The sequence below is a fragment of the Pongo abelii genome, chromosome 23 (assembly GCF_028885655.2).
Source record: "Pongo abelii isolate AG06213 chromosome 23, NHGRI_mPonAbe1-v2.0_pri, whole genome shotgun sequence".
In the NCBI taxonomy this organism is placed as follows: domain Eukaryota; kingdom Metazoa; phylum Chordata; class Mammalia; order Primates; family Hominidae; genus Pongo; species Pongo abelii.
The window spans coordinates 29817379-29834909 of NC_085929.1; the positions used below are offsets into that span (position 1 = coordinate 29817379).

At 56.5% G+C, this 17531-nt stretch overlaps 2 protein-coding genes across 16 annotated transcripts in view; both read right to left on the minus strand.

The window, feature by feature from the left end:
- The window catches only part of ADORA2A (adenosine A2a receptor), a 71025-nt gene extending 70539 nt beyond the window's left edge, over positions 1-486 (minus strand). For 3 of the 4 annotated variants that reach the window (XR_010139436.1, XR_010139435.1, XM_024239810.3), the window contains exon 1: positions 167-463. The gene's annotated coding sequence lies outside the window, so the exon portion shown is untranslated. Of the gene's footprint in view, positions 1-166 lie in introns of all 4 variants that reach the window. The other variant, XM_024239809.3, reaches the window with a different exon arrangement.
- Positions 487-6848: 6362 nt separating this feature from the next.
- SPECC1L (sperm antigen with calponin homology and coiled-coil domains 1 like) overlaps positions 6849-17531 on the minus strand; it is a 147037-nt gene continuing 136354 nt past the window's right edge. For 10 of the 12 annotated variants that reach the window (XM_054543143.2, XM_063722786.1, XM_063722787.1 and 7 more), the window contains 3 exons: positions 12695-12811; positions 11690-11749; positions 6849-9865 (listed from right to left, as the gene is read on the minus strand). In XM_054543143.2, coding sequence (XP_054399118.1) covers positions 9776-9865; positions 11690-11749; positions 12695-12811 — 267 coding nt within the window. In that variant the 3' untranslated portion in view covers positions 6849-9775. The remainder of the gene's footprint in view (positions 9866-11689; positions 11750-12694; positions 12812-17531) is intronic. The other 2 variants (XR_010139438.1, XR_010139437.1) reach the window with 2 other exon arrangements.

Below are 17531 nucleotides of genomic sequence, written 5' to 3' on the forward strand. Positions count from 1 at the left end.
CGGGAAAGGAGCCCTGAGGGGAGCAGAACCCCAGCCTCCCAGTCCTCCCGGCCCCGCACCCCCGACGGCCCCACGCCGCCCGGCCGCCAGCCCCGGATCCCCGGCACCCCGCACCCCGGACCCGGCACCCAGGACCCCGCACCCCGGACCTAGCACCCCAGCTGACCTGCGGCTCGCACGCCGGCTCCCGCTGTCTCGGCGGCCGCTCGGTCTCCGGCTCCGGCCGCGCCGCTCACGGGCGCCCCCTGCAGGCAGCTTTGAGACCCGCGCTGCCCCCGCCCCGCCCCGCTGCGCGGAGAAACCGAGGCCGGAGGGGGACCCGAGGCATCGGCCCGCGAGGCCCGCAGGCGATCCTGGAAGGACGACCCCGCAGGTGTCCCTGTCAGGACGAGGCCGCGACGGGCCTGGACCGCGCCACATCCCCCGCCCGCGGCCCCCCAGCGCGCTCCTCCCGGGCTCGCTTCCGTCCCGCCGCTTCCTCAGCGCCACACCCACCTCCCTTCCAGGAGTCCTCGGGCCTGGGAGTCCCCTTACCCGCCCCTTGGAGAGCTCCGGACCCCACCCCCACACTCCCTCTTTTCTTTTTTTGAGATGGACTCTTGGTCTGTCGCCCAGGCTGGAGTGCATTGGCGCGATCTCGGCTCACTGCAACCTCCGCCTCCCGGGTTCAAGCGGTTCTCCTGCCTCAGCCTCCCGAGTAGCTGGGACTACAGGCGCCCGCCACCACGCCCAGCTAATTTTTGTATTTTTTAGTAGAGACGGTGTTTCACCATGTTGGTCAGGCTGGTCTCGAACTCCTGACCTCGTGATCCGCCCGCCTCGGCCTCCCAAAGTGCTGCGATTACAGGCGTGAGCCACCGGGCCCAGTCTCCCTCTTTTTTAAGAAGACCCCATTGCCGGCCGGGCGCGGTGGCCTGTAATCCCAGCACTTTGGGAGGCGGAGGTGGGCGGATCACGAGGTCAGGAGTTCCAGACCATCCTGGCTAACAAGGTGAAACCCTGTCTCTACTTAAAAAACACAAAACTTAGCTGGGCGTGGTGGCATGCGCTTGTAGTCCCAGCTACTCGGGAGGCTGAGGCAGGAGAATCGCTTGAACCCGGGAGGCGGAGGTTGCAGTGAGCTGAGATCGTGCCACCGCACTGCAGCCTGGGCGACAGAGCTAGACTCTGTCTCAAATAAATAAATAAACAAACAAACAAACAATAAAAAAGATGTCCTCACTGCCGCCTCTGCCACTATGGTCCTGTGGAACTCTGCTGTTCCTTATCAGAGCTGGGCTGGATCCGTGCCCCTGTGTCACGCGTTCCCCAGTGTCCAGCTGTGTCCAATGCCCGCTCCTCCTCAAATCTTTCCGTGGCTCCCCAGGTCCTGAGGGATAAAGGCCAGCCTCCTGAACACGGCATTCAAGGCCCTGCCTGACCCTTAGCTCCCCACCTTTAGCCCTGCCCTTCCTTAGCCTGGCCCAGGGGCTGGTCTTGGCAACAGCTGGTATCTCAGTTCAAAGATGCGTCCCCAATTTCCAATGCCCCCTCTGCCTCTCCCCATCCCAGACTCTGGGCCAGAGACCCTCTTGTTCTTCCAGCTCCTGGTGCCCAGTGTGGCCTTGATCTTCCCCCACTTCCCTGAACAAGGAGGAAGGGAGTCCTGTCTGCACCACAGACTAACTGGGAATTTTAGAGCCTGAGGCTGGGAATTCCCCCCCACCCCCTCACCCCACTCGCCTGTTTTCTGGAGGCTTCCAATTGGGAACAACTTCATGTCCAGCCCTCCAAGCTGTCCAAGGGGACCCGCCTTCTACCCTTGCATCTGGAGGGATGAGGACTAATCCCAATTTTGTTCACGACAGGACAGGCTATGTCAGACAGCTGGGGCATTGGTGGCCAAAGGCTTTTGGGAATCCTTGCATTCTAGAACCTCTGGGGACCAGTGGGGTCCTGGCTAGAGGCCCAGGGTGGAGGGGCTTGCCCAGGGCCAGGCTGGACCCTAAGGCTGAAGGCAGAATGGGGGCATGACCTCTATCACAGCAGCCACCACTCACTGCAGGGAGGAAAGGGTGGGTGGGAAATGGGCACACAGGCACCTGGCCAGTGTGTTGGGAGAAGCATGGGGCCCAAGGCAGTGACCATTGCTTACCCAGATGCAGCCTTGAGCATCTGGCAGCCTCCCTGGCTTATTCCTGGGATCAAAGCCTGGGCCCCCGTTCCCATTCAGCTAGCCCGGCTCTCCTGGTCCTCATGTTCCCTAATGTCCAGTGGTGCCCTCTCAAGGCGGAGGAGGAAACCCTGGGATGTTTGGGGACCCAGACAGCTTGAGTTAAACTCCGAAGGGCGAGACCCACATGAGACTCTTGGGGCGCTGTCCCCAGGTCTTTCCAAGGAGACCTGGCCCTGGTGCCCACCCCCCATCCTGGCCTTTGCTGACCCTCTATTCAAAGGAGCTCGCCCTCTCCCATGGCCCTCGCTTTCCTTAGTGGAGGAGCTCCCCCTCCAGGCGGGGACACCGCCCTGGGACCAGCAGCAGGGGCTTCCCTGCAGACCTTCCACGACCCATATCCTCACCTGTAAAATGGGTGTCTTGTGTCTGCCCTGCCCCCTCCTGGAGGTTAAGTCAAACCACAAGGTAGGGGTGAGGGATGCTGATGGCCATGGGGCCCTCCCCTGCCCCCATCCTTGGCTCCCCATCCTTGCTTCTGGGACTCTCCACGAGGTAAAACCTCTCCCGTAGTGGGGACAAACCCCTCCCGCCCACACCTGCTGGACCCAGATTCATTCAAGCCGTTATTCAGCAAACATGCACGGAGCGTCCTGAGTCTTCCTGAGGGGCTCAGGGGGCTCATGAGGCGGAAACCAGCCCTCAGCCGATTCTGAGGGTCTTGTTCCCCAGTGTGGACCCCAGTGACTCCTCTGCCATTCCCATCCTGCGGCCCGCAACCTTCCTGCGTGGACCTTCCCATGCATGGTCTAGCCATGTGCACCCCAGTCCCACAGCAGGGTTGCAGCCGCAACGTCCTTACGCAGGGAGTGATGGCTTTGTTCCAAAGCTGGTCCTCAGGGTCACAGTGCCAAAGCCCTTAACATTCAGGGCTCAAGGGGCAGTTCCTCCATTCCTCAGCAGTGGCGCCGGTGGAACTGTGTCCTGAGGCCGGGGGTGGTCAGGCAGGGCCTGGAGTGGCTCCAGCCCCAGAGCCAGCTCCACAGTCCCCACAGCCACCCACGAGGAGCCAGTGCCAAGGAGGCTGTGATGGGTCGGCTCAGCCCAGGCCCCCACCCTTCCCGTACTGGGCTCCTCCCTGGCCCTTCAGAGGCAGAGAGCCCCGCGGTCCTGTGTCATCTGTCAGGTGCTTTGGCCCAGGTCTCCAGCGCTGCCATTGCCCAGAGACTGGGCACAGGCCAAGCCGTCCAGTTCAGGGATGGGGAATGGCACCTGGCAGGGATGTCCCCAAACTGCCTGCCCCACGGGCCAGCTTGTCTTCTCCGGGGGGGGGGGGGGGCCTGTGTTCTCGGCACCACGTGCCTTAAGGCCACCTCCTCAGTCTTGGCCTTGCTGCCCCCTTGCCAGCCCCGTACCCACCTCAGCTGAGTGCTGTCCTTAGATACCAAGGCTGTGGGGCTAGGGGAGGTCCCTGTGCAGGTGCTTGGGCCGCCCCCGCCCAGGCCCAAGGGAGCAACAAGGCTGAGGGGCAGAAGCTCTCCGATCACAACCACTGCCCTTTGGTGGGCACAGGGAGGCCCCTGACAGGCCCCGGCTTCTGGCTCCAGGCCTTGGTTTCCCTGCCCAGCCCCAGGCAGGCTTTGAAAAGGCTGTGGGCACCCACCCTTCCTTCCATCCAGGCTCCAGATCCTCAGGCCCGGCGGCGGAGCCAGCTGGGCCTCCCCAGCTCCAGGATTCCGGCCCTTTGTTCCTGCCCAGGATGCACCTGGTGGCCTCTGGCCCTCATTGTTTGCTCTGAGGCCAGCTGAGCTGCATCAGGAGCAAGACACGCCAGGCCCAGGACAAGCAGCCAGTGAGCAGGGGAAGGATCCCTGGAAACCAACTGGGTCACCCTGGGTGCTCCCCAGCTTCTCCAATGGGGCAGGGACCTCACAAGGCTCCAGTTTATCCTAACAGAGGTCCTGCAAAGGCAGAAGAAACATACGGAGGAAGTGATCTCCGAGTCACTGGTCATCCTCCTCCAACTCACCCCACCCAAGATGTTAACCCGATATCTCCTTCTGGGTGTCAGGACAAACAGCAACCCGCTAGCAACCCGGCCTTGGGGATGATCGGCGTAGATGGGAAAGCAGGCCCTGAGGGGAGTGGAGCCCTGGCTCCAGGGTGGGCAGTGACAGTCCTCTGCAGCCCTCATACCGGGGCTCGCCACTCATCACCCAGTGGCTCTAAGCCACCTGCCCGCTCTCCCTGTGGCCCCAGCCCCATGACCTACCAGGCCTCTGTACCCCACATCAGAGAGGGTGCCTGATATGAAGGCCCAGAAGGGGTCCCCGCTTTGCAGATGTGGAAACAAGCCCAGCACATCCCAAGTGTCGGTGGCTGACCTGGGGAGGACCTGTGTGTCCCGACTTGGCAGAAGTCTTGGGTGCAACCCAGCCCTGCGATGGCCCGTGCTTCCCCTCGGAGCACACCTGCTTCCTGCCTGGTGGGTGCCTGCCCTGGCCCTTCTTTTCTGCTTGGCTCTTAAGACTGCAGACCCCCTGCCACCCCTTCCTCACACACACGGGAGGGTGCAGACAAAAGACCAGACCTTTTAGCACCTGCTCTGGGCCTGGTGCGGTCAACTGGCAGGCTGTGCCCGGTCTCTCCACACCCCTCCCCCTGCCTCACAGCAGGCTCCCTGACGCGCTCCCAGCCTGAGGGGGCCGGTCAGGCCGGGGAGGTGGAGTCCTCTCCTGTCAGGCAGGGGAGATGGAGTCCTCTCCTGTGCCCGGCCCAGCTCCTGTAGATGCCCAGTAAGGTCCAGACCTGTTGGGGTCAAAGCTCCTGCCAGAATCCAGATCCCCGAATCTCAGCAACCCAGGAGTCTGTCCTCACCCACCTGATGTACGGGGAAGTGGCTGCAAACATGTTGAGACTGGCTCTGTCTGCCCCGGTTCCTCACCTAAGGGACAACCTAAAATAGAACCCAGGCTACCCCGAGGTTGCAGGAAGTGCTGGCCCCGTGGGGCTGGGGCCATAGAGCTGGCCAGGCAGGGCTGCTGGGGTGGGGCAGGGCATGGCATCTGGGCACAGGACCGCAGGCCCCTGAGGGTGCTGGAGGGGTTTCCAGAAGCAGTGGAGATTCCTTCTGGAATCTCTCCACTCTCCCTGGAATCTCACAGCTTCTCCCTTCCACCTATTAAGCTGTCCCTCAGAGATCCTGGGACTTTGAGTGAAGGTAGAAACAATGCCCTCCCCAGAGGTGCTGCCCTGGGAAGCAGCAGAGCCAGCTCCAAATTGAGGGGCGTGGCACTGTGGACGCGCCCCGCAGGCCCATAACTTGGGACAGAAGGATCCCCTCAGGGCCACCCTAGTCAGCATCCAAGGCAGCTGCACTGCAGGCGGGACAGACGGAAGATCTGGGAGTGACTGCCCCACCTGGGGGTGGTGGCTAAGGGGTCTGTGCTGCCCAGGACAAGGCCCAGGTGCGCTGGCGGGGACGCCGCTGCACACAGGGCCCGCCCTGCAGGCTCCATGGATGCTAGCTGACCACTAGGGCAGAACCCCCTCCACACGGCAGAGGACACAATGCAGGGGCTGCTAAGCAGGGAGGAGCTGAGTCCAAGCCCAGTCTTGCCCCAGTCCTTTCACGCCCCGCTCCCAGCTCTACAGCTGTTGCCCACTGCCCACCCCAGGGTGCCTGCAGCTGTTGGCACCCAGGGGTGCAGCTCTTGAGCACTTGCAGGTCACAGCGCAACTCCTGGCTTACTCAGGGGCAAGGCAGTTGCTGGGCTCCCAACCCTGAGGAGTCTCCACCTGGGAAGGGCACTCACTACATGCCCTCGTGTGCAGGAGGCACCACCACCATGGGCCTTTTGCATGTGACGTGGACAAGGTGGTAAGAGTGTTCTCCAGGCCAGCTCAGTGCATTCACAATCACTGTGGACTCACACCTGTAATCCCAAGGCTCTGGGAGGCCAAGGTGAGAGGATTGCTTCAGCCCAGAAGTGCAAGACCAGCTTGGGCAACATGGCGAAAAGCCCATCTCTACAAAAAAAAAAAAAAAAAAAAAGAAAAAAATAAATAAATAAACTGCTGGAGATGGTGGCACACACCTGTGGTCCCAGCTACTCGGGAGCCTGAGGCTGGAGGATTGCTGCAGCCCTGGATGTTAAGGCTGTGGTGAGCCGTGATCGACCCCGTCTCAAAAAAACCAACAAAAAACAATGCACAGAAAAAAAGGTTTATCTGGTTGCCTGTGGGTAGTATACTTTTTTTCTTCTTCTCTATTTTATACATCCTGACAATTATTTCCAAGATGATACATGCCTCAAAACAAACAAAACCCCTCGAGACACACTCCCCAGTCCCCGGGGAAGGCATGTGTCTGGGCTATGTAGGGGCTTCCACTCTCCTTGGGGCAGCTCTGCCATGGTCTCTGGGGTCTTGGCATCTGTCACAGAACCCCAGTGGTTACAGGGCTCACTGTCCCACAGCCCCAGGCCACACGGTGATGTGCTGTGGCCCAGGGGAGGCCACCCTGGACTCCTGGTCAGGATCTTCCCACACGAGGAAGTGCGCCTTGGGGTAGGGCCACAGGCTGGCTCAGAGGTGCCCTCCTCTCCACAGCCAGTCCCAGGAGGGAGCTGGGTTCTGGTTTATGCGACGTCAGAGGGATGGCAGGGAGTGGAGGGCAAGCTAGAAAAGCCCAAGCTTGTTGTTTCAGCCATTTTAATACATTCAAGAATATTTACTAGAACAACATTTAAAAGTATCGTCAGTCTGCAGAAGCCTGGGATCGAGAGAAATAGAAACGCGACTGGCCCTTTTGCAGTAAAGCTTGTGCTTGAAGGGAGAAGAGGCAAAGTGGCTTCCTGGAGACTTCGTGCCAGGTGCCACAGGACTGAGAGCATCTCTAAATGTCACTTTAAACACGTGTGAGCATCTATAGTCATTCCTAAAGCCCACAGTGTCCTAAGGATCCTATTAGATGAGGCAAAAGGCAACGCTTCTGGAACCCTCTCCCCTGCAGCTCTGCACGCAAACCTTCCCCAAGGAGGGGCCCGAGGCAAGCCTCTAGATAGGCGGGGCCAGGCTCTCTCCGCGCCCTCCCTCTTTCCCTGTTGCTGACCCCAGGCCTGATGCTGGACCCATGAGACTACCAGAGGGAAAACACAGATATAGCCCATCCATCCATGGCCACCTTCCTCCAGAAGATCCTGGGGACCCCTACCCCCCCATCCCATGAGGCACCAGGGCTAGGCTCGCATGGCCAGCAAGAGATAAAGTTGGGAACTGCAGACCCAGGAAAGTCACCTCATTCTTAGGGCAAAACAGCCCCTGAAAGACAAAATAAATATACCAAACCATGACCAGACAGCTGGATCCGGACAGGTGGACTGGCCTCTGTGAAGGCAAATGAGAGCTAAAGTGGGAACTGAGGACACCTAAGTGGAGAGACACTTAAAAACAATAATTCTCACATGAACATCAGTGGCTCATGCCAACAGCAGAGCTGGCCATCAACAGAGGAACAGCAACAAGAACACAACTCAGACGGGGGGCGGGACTGGGCCAGGCATCTGCGGGGGTCTCTGGTATGCTTTGTGGCATGACTTTGCTTGCCTGGCCTCTCCTTTCTTAGCTGAAAATGGGCATTTCACCAAAGGGCATCCAGCCGGCGGCAGCAGGGCTGATGGGCAGCTCCTGGCCATCTGGTGACCAGGTGTACCGCCAGCCGCACCCACATGCACAGCCCCTTTCCTAATAACCACATTCTAGGCTACGCAGACACGGTAAACTCCTACTCTAGAACATCGTGCTTGAATGCAGACCCCTCAGCCCACAATCGGGCTGGCTGGGCCTCCTGGGAGCCAGTCTGTGGGGCATCCAGTCTGTGGGGCAGTGACCCCGCTTCCACTAGTGGCTGGTCTTCCTCATGGTGCTATGCAGGTGCCAAACACAGTTGTATTCTCAAAGCTACAGGTCTTGTCTGGACATTGTTCAAACCAATAGCTACTGCGTTAGGCACACGGGAGATCCCTATTCCCAAAAACAGCTGTTGAGTTCTAGCCTGACAGCATCTCCAGTGACCACCTTTAAATAAGGCTTTGGTTCAAACAGCATTGACCCAGCACCTGGGGAGGGCGGGCACGGGGGGCATGGACCCGGCACCTGGGGAGGGCAGGCACGGGGGGCATGGACCCGGCACCTGCGGAGGGCGGGCACGGGGGGCATGGACCCGGCACCTGGGGAGGGCGGGCACGGGGGGCATGGACCCGGCACCTGGGGAGGGCGGGCAAGGGGGGCATGGACCCGGCACATGGGGAGGGCGGGCACGGGGGGCATGGACCCGGCACCTGGGGAGGGTGGGCAAGGGGGGCATGGACCCGGCACATGGGGAGGGCGGGCACGGGGGGCATGGACCCGGCACCTGGGGAGGGCGGGCACGGGGGGCATGGACCCGGCACCTGGGGAGGGCGGGCATGGACCCGGCACCTGGGGAGGGCGGGCACGGTGGTAGGACACAACTCAACCACTGAGTCTTAGAGGTCCCGCCTTGGCCATGGAGGGCAGTGGCTGCCCTCACAAGAAGAGTTAAGGCACTTTCTTAAACTCTGGCCTAGGAGAATTATGTCTTAGTGACTCAGTGAGTTTAAATGACACTGCCTGGGCTCCCTAAAGTTGTTTACTTTTCTCCTATTTCCTGCTTCATTCCTTGCTCTCACCATGCTAATGTACAGATCTTGTTTAGATTTCTATGATTATTGAAACAATGTAACTTTGGTACTAACAGAACAGGAGCAACTTTTTCCAGCATTGCTTATAACAAAACAAAAATCCTAACTAGAAAAACGCCTTACGATGAAGAAATCTAAAGCCAGAGCTGGGACTCCAAACCCCTTCCAGGCTGGAAGACAGGTTGCAGAATCCAGGCAAGGGGCCCCTGCAACTGCTTCCCGCCAGAAAGCCCAGCCACGTGAGCGCAGCAGCAGCACCCCAGCCCTGGCGTGCCCGTACCACGCCCTCTAGATACTCTCCCAGCTCAGGCTGAACACGCCTGGATTGTGTCGGCCGGGACAGCCCCGTCAGGTGTGGGGCAGCTGACTCACGTCTGTGGTGACATGCTCCTCCAAACTAGGACGGTGAAGGGCCCAGGGCACTGGGAACTGCCAGGCGCTGACTCTCCTTCTGGGTTCTCACCAGCACCGGAACCCACCCCAGCCAATAGTCAAGAAGTGCCGCAGCCGAGCCTGCATCAACCCCAGTGAGTTTCCCACAGAACTGAATCCCTTTTCCCAAATTCAGCTGTGCATGAGCCCTTTATGTTTGGTGCCCTGGAGCACTAGTGTAGTTCAATATTCTCTTCAGAAGGAAAACTCCAGCAGCCACCGGCCTGCAGGATGTGTGCTGAGCCCACACAACCTGAATGGATGGGTCACGTGGGAGGGGCCCTGGTGGGAGCTGTGGGCCACACAGCTGAGTTCTGCCAATACGGAAGCCCCGAGCTGGAGGCTCACACGCTGTGGGGCAGCCCAGAGTTGCTGGAAGCTTTACAGGGGTGCGTAGCTAATGGCGTTGGCGTCGCTCGGTCGCTGTGGAGGGGTACCCCCGCTATTGGGGCGGCTCCTCCCGGCATGCTCAGGTCTCAAAGTACTTGTAGATCGCCGTCACATACAGCATCACGTTCTGCCAATCGGGTCGTTCAGTCCGTACCATTTCATTAATGTCCTGACAGACAAGGAAGAGGCTTGGTTAGAACTGCAGGTCGCCTCCAGGCTGTCCCAATGGGCTCCGCCATAGCAACATGGGCTCTTGGAGTCGGATGGGGCCTTGAAAGATTTTCTAGGCCTAATTACACATTTTTAAAGCCTAGCCAAGAACGCTTCCTCCCTGGGCATCAGCATCGTCCCCAGGCCATCCACCCCTGCCCCAGAGCCACAGGCAAGGTGCCTCCCTGCTCACGGCTCTGCAGGACAGGACAGGTTTCATCCAGTCTGGGCGGGGGAACTTCCTTCTTCCTCCCTGCGCCTGCCTCTCTTCTTAAACCATTCCTTGGGAGACCCTTCTGAGAGCCCTTCTCAGCCCCAGGCATTGGCCTAGGAGAATTTCTCTCTGTCAGGGGCTCCCAGAACCAACACTCTGATGGCCTTCACCATGGGCAACAGTCTGAAATCATCCAAGACTCTGCTCTGTAACTGTGCTTTGCAGAACGCCAGTGACCTGTGACCGGTGAACTGATGTTCTAGGAAAATAAACTTGGGAAACCGTGGACCCAACCCCACCCCACTCCAGTGTCTCACAGCCTTTAACATGAGACAGAAGGCCTCAAAAAGTGATACACTGCTGCTGCTGAAGGCTCGGGCAGTGACCCAAGGGGCCGGCCTGAGAGATCCTTCCCTTCCCGTGGGTAACGAGCACAGGACTTGTGGCTGAGCACACAGGATCAGGAGGGCGCCCTTGGTGACTTGGTGCAGAAAACGAAAACCTGCCTGTTCAATGCAAGAATCTTGACTATAGAAGCTTTTGGGGGTGGGAAAAAGGCCTGCTTTTTTTATATATTGGAATTTTACACATGTTTTGTAAAATATCCAGGAATGGGGGAATATTTAACTTATTTTTCCCTGTACAGGTGAACAGAGGCCACTCTAAAAAAAGCACATTTCTAGGGATTTAGATGCACCTGTGGCATGAACACTCTAATGAGTGAACATGGGCGTAAACACTTCTTCACAGCACCTCCAGTTGCTACAGGTTAGGCTGGGGGCACAGGGATGGGGAAGTGGCCCTGGAGGGCCCCAGATCTAGGACTGTTTGGGGCTTGGCCTGGCCTGTGGGCTCTCCGCCCTTTCTGAAAATCCCCTGATGGTCTGTGTGTCCCATGTGATGCTGCAGCACTCAGTTTACTTAATAAAAGCGTCTCTGGGTGTAGAAGCTTTGGCTTTGGATTTGGACGCTATGTTTTCTCCCAGAAAGTTGGGCTTGGCAAGGTACAAGCGTGAGAGGCCTAAAGAACCTGAGAACATGCCGGGTTTCCACACTTCTGTCCTGTGAGTGGCAGCTCCCCACACCATCACGAGAAAGTGCAGGAGCCTCCGGTCCAGCCTCTAAAGCCGCCTGCCTTGGCTGGGAGCTGCCTTGCCCTCTCGCTCTAGATGAACAAGGCAGATGGACCTGCTGGTATGGTGTTTTTGACAGCGAGATTTATAAACATATGACATTTTTCTTCTAACCTGAGGGATTCCCTTATGGAAGAGATGACTGCGAAGAGCCGTCCCAAGTAAGGTTGGCTGGGCCCATGGTCTCAGGCCTCCCACCCTTTCAGGGGGCATCCTTAGGGTGTTTCACGTGAGATAAAGTGCTGGGGGCCAGGACACAAGATCCCACATCTGCACCCACCCTTGACGGGACCCTCCCTTGGCCCCAGAGCACCCCATAGCTGCCTTTTACCAGGCAGCCACACTACCCCATGCCCACGAGGATTCAGCTTAAACAGGACTGAACTCTTCTTAACCAGGAGGGCCCTGCCAATGACTCAGGGGGACAAGGGCTCACCAGTGTGGATTTGATGCCGACACTTTCAGCTGCCTGGAAAGCCAGCATGAAGTTCCTTCTCTGTAAAAGAAACCATGTCACTGCAGTGCATGAACAAGGCACAGAGAAAGTCACGTGGCCTCCACAATCGCCTAGGACAGATGCACCTGAAGGATGACACTCACCTCTACCTGGTGCCACAACAAACCTATGCTGGGAGCCTGAGCTTCTGCGTCTGCACCAAGTACCCTGCACTAGGCCCGGCCACCCTCCCCTCCCGACCTGCTGCAGAGTGACCCACCAACACCTGTTCTTTCCTCACTCCTGAAGAATCCTACTTCTGCCGCACCAATGCTGTGGCGCCTGAACACGTACCCCCAAAAGCTAGTTAGGAATACTCATCAAATGAGCTTCCCCCACAGGGATCTTCGAGGGTTGTCTGCAGGGCTGGGGGCTGACATGGGGAAAGCAAGGGACTGGGGTGGGGGCTGCGGGCCTGGATCTTCTCTAGTGGCCCTCTGGGTAGGGCTTCTTCCCTGACCCTGTCCCCAAGGAACTCTCTGGATGAAACATTAAACCATGCCCTGGAGTGCACAGGGTTGGTGTTTCTTGCCAGTTCTAAGGCCCACAGTGCAGAACGGGCCATGGAGTGACAGCCCTCCTCAAGGTGGCAGGAGGCTGGCCTGGCCTGGTCAGCACTGCCTGACTACTCCTGCCTTCAGGGAGCTTCTTGGCCCCCTCCTGATGAAGCTCTTCATCCTAAATGTCACTCAGGAAGCACTGGCTGCTCCCACTAGGAATGATATCACTTGGGGAATTCTGAACCAACCAAATACTCCACACAAGGTGGGTCAGGGACTGGTGGGCTCAGCATGAATGACCTGATCCTAGAATAAGACCCAGATGGCACGAGGCAATTGCAAGCCAGCGCTGTGGCATGTGACCTGCTGAGGCAGGTGCTGCCCTTGGTTCTCCGCCCTCCAACCCTGTGAGGTGGGTGCCAGGAGCTGGCCCTCCATGGCCTACCTTATCCTGGCTGTTCAGTTCTTGATATGGAATGTGGGCAGGGAGATATGTATGCAGGAGGGCACAGAAGGCCAGCCCATCGTTCCAGCTGCTGCTGAAGTTTGTAATGTCAATATTCTGAAGGAAAGGAAGAAAAACATGTAATCAACACATGCTGAGACCCTCTTAGGAGATGCCAAGGAGGACGCAGGAGGCCTCAGATGCTGCACGGCCTCCAAAACACAAAACCAAAACCAGGGCAGGGCGGCTGTGTCCACGGGCTACCTGGTATCTATGACTCCCCAACCCGTCCCACCCACCAGCTGTAGATGGCTGCCCCTGCGTGGTCACACCTGGGCCTGGTATAACACGTGGCGTCTTGCTGACTTACTAGCTGTTGCATATAAAGAGAGGACCCTAGGCTGCTGAAGCTGGCCTCTACCATGACCTGTTGGGGTGACAGTACAGACCAGAGGATGTGGGTGGTAATCAATGACCCCCCCCCGTTTTTTTTTTTTTTTTGATTTGTTTGTTTGAGATGGAGTCTCACTCTGTCGCCAGGTTGGAGTGCAGTGGCATGATCTCGGCTCACTGCAACCTCTACCTCCCGGGTTCAAGTGATTTCTCCTGCCTCAGCCTCCCGAGTAGCTGGGACTACAGGCATGTGCCACCACACCTGGCTATTTTTTTTGTATTTTCAGTAGAGACAGGGTTTCACTGTAAGCTAGGATGGTCTCAATCTCTTGACCTCGTGATCCACCCGCCTCGGCCTCCTGAAGTGCTGGGATTATAGGTGTGAGCCACCGCACCTGGCCGGTAATCAACGACCTTTAAAGCACCATGTATTAAAATGCAACTCATTCTCCATTGGTTGTTGAAGCACGTAAAAGATCCTCCAAGTCAGGGTGTATCTCAAAGTATGCCCACACATGAAGACACCTTCTGCCCTTTTCACTGTAACGACACCTGCTCTGATGGATGGTGAGAAGCCAAGGAGAGCAACAACGTGGCCCCCTGAGCATTGGTCCAGGCCACGCACCACATGTACTGGAGATTGCTGTAGTGTACCCCACCACACACTTGTGGTTAAAAAAAGTAATCTGAAAATACAGGTTTTGCTTAAAGATGTCTTTGATGAGGCAATTTAGTGGTCTGATTAAATGCCTCGATCCTCTGTGCATTGGTCTTTTTAGTGTCTGGTGTGGGGAGGTGGGATGCGTACAGGGCTCCTCAGCCCTGCAGGCTGTGGCCTCAACTCTGCCAGGGAGAAGCATGAGGCACAGGAGTGGGGCAGGGCTGTTCTGTTAAGAAAAGTTATGACTCAGCCTGACCTCCCAGATCAGGGACTCTAAGCTAAGACTTGCAGTCCATCAAAAACCTCTGCAATTTGCTGCCAGGCATGCACCTGTGGTCCCAGCTACTCAGAAGGCTGAGGCAGGAGGATCCCTTGAGCCCAGGAGATCAGGGCTGCAGCATGGTATGACTGTGCCTGTGAACAGCCATTACACCCCGGCCTGCCAACACAGTGAGACCCCCCCATCTCCGAAAAAACACACAAACCACAAACCAAAACACCTCTGTAACTTGAAGGTGTCATCATCTGACAGCCCCCATCTTGCATTAGGAGCCGATTAAGGCCGGCTATGTGCTCTCCATGCCACGTCTTGGGGAACCACCTCAACTTTTTAAAATTTTTTGAGACAGGGTCTCTCTGTCACCCAAGCTAGAGTGCAGTTGGTTCACTGCGGCCTTGACAACCTCCTGGGGTTAATCAATCCTACCTCAGCCTCCTGAGTAGCTGGGACTACAGGTACGTGCTACCACGTCCAGCTAATTTTGTTTGTTTTTTTGTAGAGATGAGGTTTTGCTATGTCGCCCAGGCTGGTCTGAAACTCCTGAGCTCAAGCGATCTCGCCTCAGCCTCCAAAGCAGTGAGATTACATGCATGAGCCACTGTACCCAGCCTTGACTTTCTTTTAAGGGGCACCTTATTCCATGTTTTAAAGTATTTTTAACTATAAAAGGAATATATAATTCATTTTTTATTATTACTTTTTAAAGAGACAGGATCTCACTTTGTCTCCAGGCTGGAGTGCAGTGGCACAATCATAGCTCACTGCAGCCTTGAACTCCTGGGCTGAAGCAATCCTCCCACCTCAGCCTCCCAAAGTGCTGGGATTACAGGTGTGATCCACCTTACCTGGCCCAGAGTATTTTATCATATAAAATATTCTGCAATTCAGCTGGTATGTAGCCTAAAGGCTTATTTGCAAGAGTCCTTATGAAGATGAATTTACACATTTCAATTTTCCTAATACACACTTTATGCAGACACCACAAGCTGAACAAGAACACCTCCCCACCACCCTGTCCCACTTTCATTATTTCACGCTACCTTCAACTGCACCAAGAGCCAGCTTCCTAGGTGACTGAGAAAGCCCAAATTTTATTATTCAATGCAAACTGTCCAGCTCCTGGGGAGCACTTTATACTCCTCCCAGGAATGAGTGATTCCCAGAATAATATTAACACTATTATTATCATTATATTATTAACTATATCTGTATAGAATCTTACAAAGTTTACAAAGCACTTTACGAATCCTGACCCCTCTTTATATACTGTTAGGACCTAACACCAAGTCAGGGACCTGGCTCAGAGACAAGGGCAGGTGGGGGCCATGGGAACCCAGGCTCAGAGCTGTGAGGATGTGTCCAACCAGCAAGGACCCAAGTAAAGCAGGCTGGGTAGGCCGCCCCTGCGAGGGAGACCGTCAGTCCAGCCTCACAGCTCTAGGCAGGTGTCCTTACAAAGCAGCAGACAATGTGGAGGATCACGAGGCTGACTTCTCATCACCTGCATCATCAGAATGTATTGTCTGGCTTCTGACTGCAGGTGCCCAGAACGCTCCAGTGTCTGTGCAAAGCATGAGCCTTCCAAAGGACAGCAGCCCCAAGAGTTACTTTCATAGGCCATTTCCTCTCATTAATCTGACCATCTGCTGCTTCCAGCTTCTCTGATATGACCCAGAGATATTGTTATAAACTGCTGTGAGGAAAGTGACCAGATTAAGGAACAAGGAAATGCAAACCTGCCAAGAGTCGCAGGGGAAGGTGGCAGCAAGCCTGTGGTGGCTGGTGTGCCGACAGTCTGACCTAGCTACCTAAATGTGTGCCACCAGGCATCCACTGACATCAGCCCTCCCCAAATACCTGGGCCAGGTGAGAATCCTCTCTGCCTCAGTGCTGTAGTCCTCACACTTTCTGGCCATGAAGATGCAGTCCTGAGAGTAAGACCTGCTACATTCCCGCCTGGCCCGCCCTCCACGCGGCTCTCTGCTCTGGCCATGATTTAACAGTTACCACCCCATAAAGGGTTCTGATGACCTAATGAAGAAGGTGCCTTGTGGCAAACAGGGCTTGACAGTTACTGCTGACTGAAGACCCCTGAACACACGCACACGCATGCAATCTCATCTCTTTGATCTCATTGGAATCTCAGAAAGCAGCTCTTTAGGGAAGAAACTAGGACCAGGGAGGAGTGCTAGCCAGGCGGCAGAGAAGACAGGACAGGACAAGAACCCTTGCCCTAGGCATCCTGTGAGCAGTACTCACTTTCACTCTCACAGTCACCTACAGCAGTCTGGAAGGAGGGTGAGGCTCCGAGAGGCCAAGACACTCACCCAGGCCACAGAGCGGGTCTCTGGGATCATTCAAAGTGAGGTGTATCATAGGAGGATGGGCCTGCTTTCCTTTAGTTGTCTAGGTAAGATTTCCTAATGCCCTGTGCACCTTTCCACAGTGAAGTAAGTCTAGGATTGGGGTACAGAGAAGAGGCAGGAATGAAGTATGCAAGACAAATGAAGAATGGGCCGGGACTCACTTGCTCCATAATTTGCAGGGCCCACTACAAAATGAAAATGCAAGGTTCCCTTGTTCAAAATGCAGAGGAAAAAGTCTATTAAAGGTACTAAAAAAAAAGAGCCAGGTCCAAGGGACTAAGCGCTTGATGAAAGAGGCATCCTTGCAGGGACAGGAGGCCAGGAAGCTTCTTAATAACGTGTGGAGCTCTGTGTGAGGCCAATGGCAGTGCCTGGCCCTCAGAGGTCACATTCACTTCTGGAGGAAAACAAACCTTCACTTCCTGCCGCAGCCGCCCCTTCTGCTCCCTGAAATGCAGGCAGCTCTGGCAGGGTCGTGGACGTGCCTGGCCTCACCACTGCACAGCGCCTCGAGGCAGAGGCTCCTGTGTCCCATCCGCCTGGCTGTGGGAACCCCAGCCTTCCCCCTCCGCTTCCTCAAGATAAACCCAACACCCCACCAGGGAAGAAGCTGCTGCTCCAGCACCCCCGCCCCACCTGGAACCTCCGGGAAGAGAGACTTCATTTACAAAGCATGCCACAGTGACCTGAACCGGGAGGAAAACAATGGCTCCTTCAGTTCCAGGCTGAGGAAGTTCACATTTGAGTACCTGACAATGAAATTTCCTATCAATACAAGTAAAGCCCAAAAGAAGGCTGGGTGGGGGCCCTACCTCCCTTAACCCTTGGAGGGCTGGAGGGTAGCCAGGCCAGACTGCTGCACGTGGCTCCAAGGCACCCTATGTGATAAGCTGGAGGCAGAAAGTAGGGAGCCCAAGTGAAGCCTGAGCGCCCACTGGCTGCTCTGCCTCCTCCCCCATCCACAGAGATCATGTGGGGAGAATGAGCCGGGCTCTGAAAAAGGGGTTCCTCCAGGGAAGTGAGGAAGAAGCCCGCAGCCCTCTGCTCCCAACGTCACTGGCTGTTGCATGGTTTGAAATGTTCCAGGCTGAAAAGTCTAACTGCTAATGAAGTCATATTGACTAAATATAAGAACAA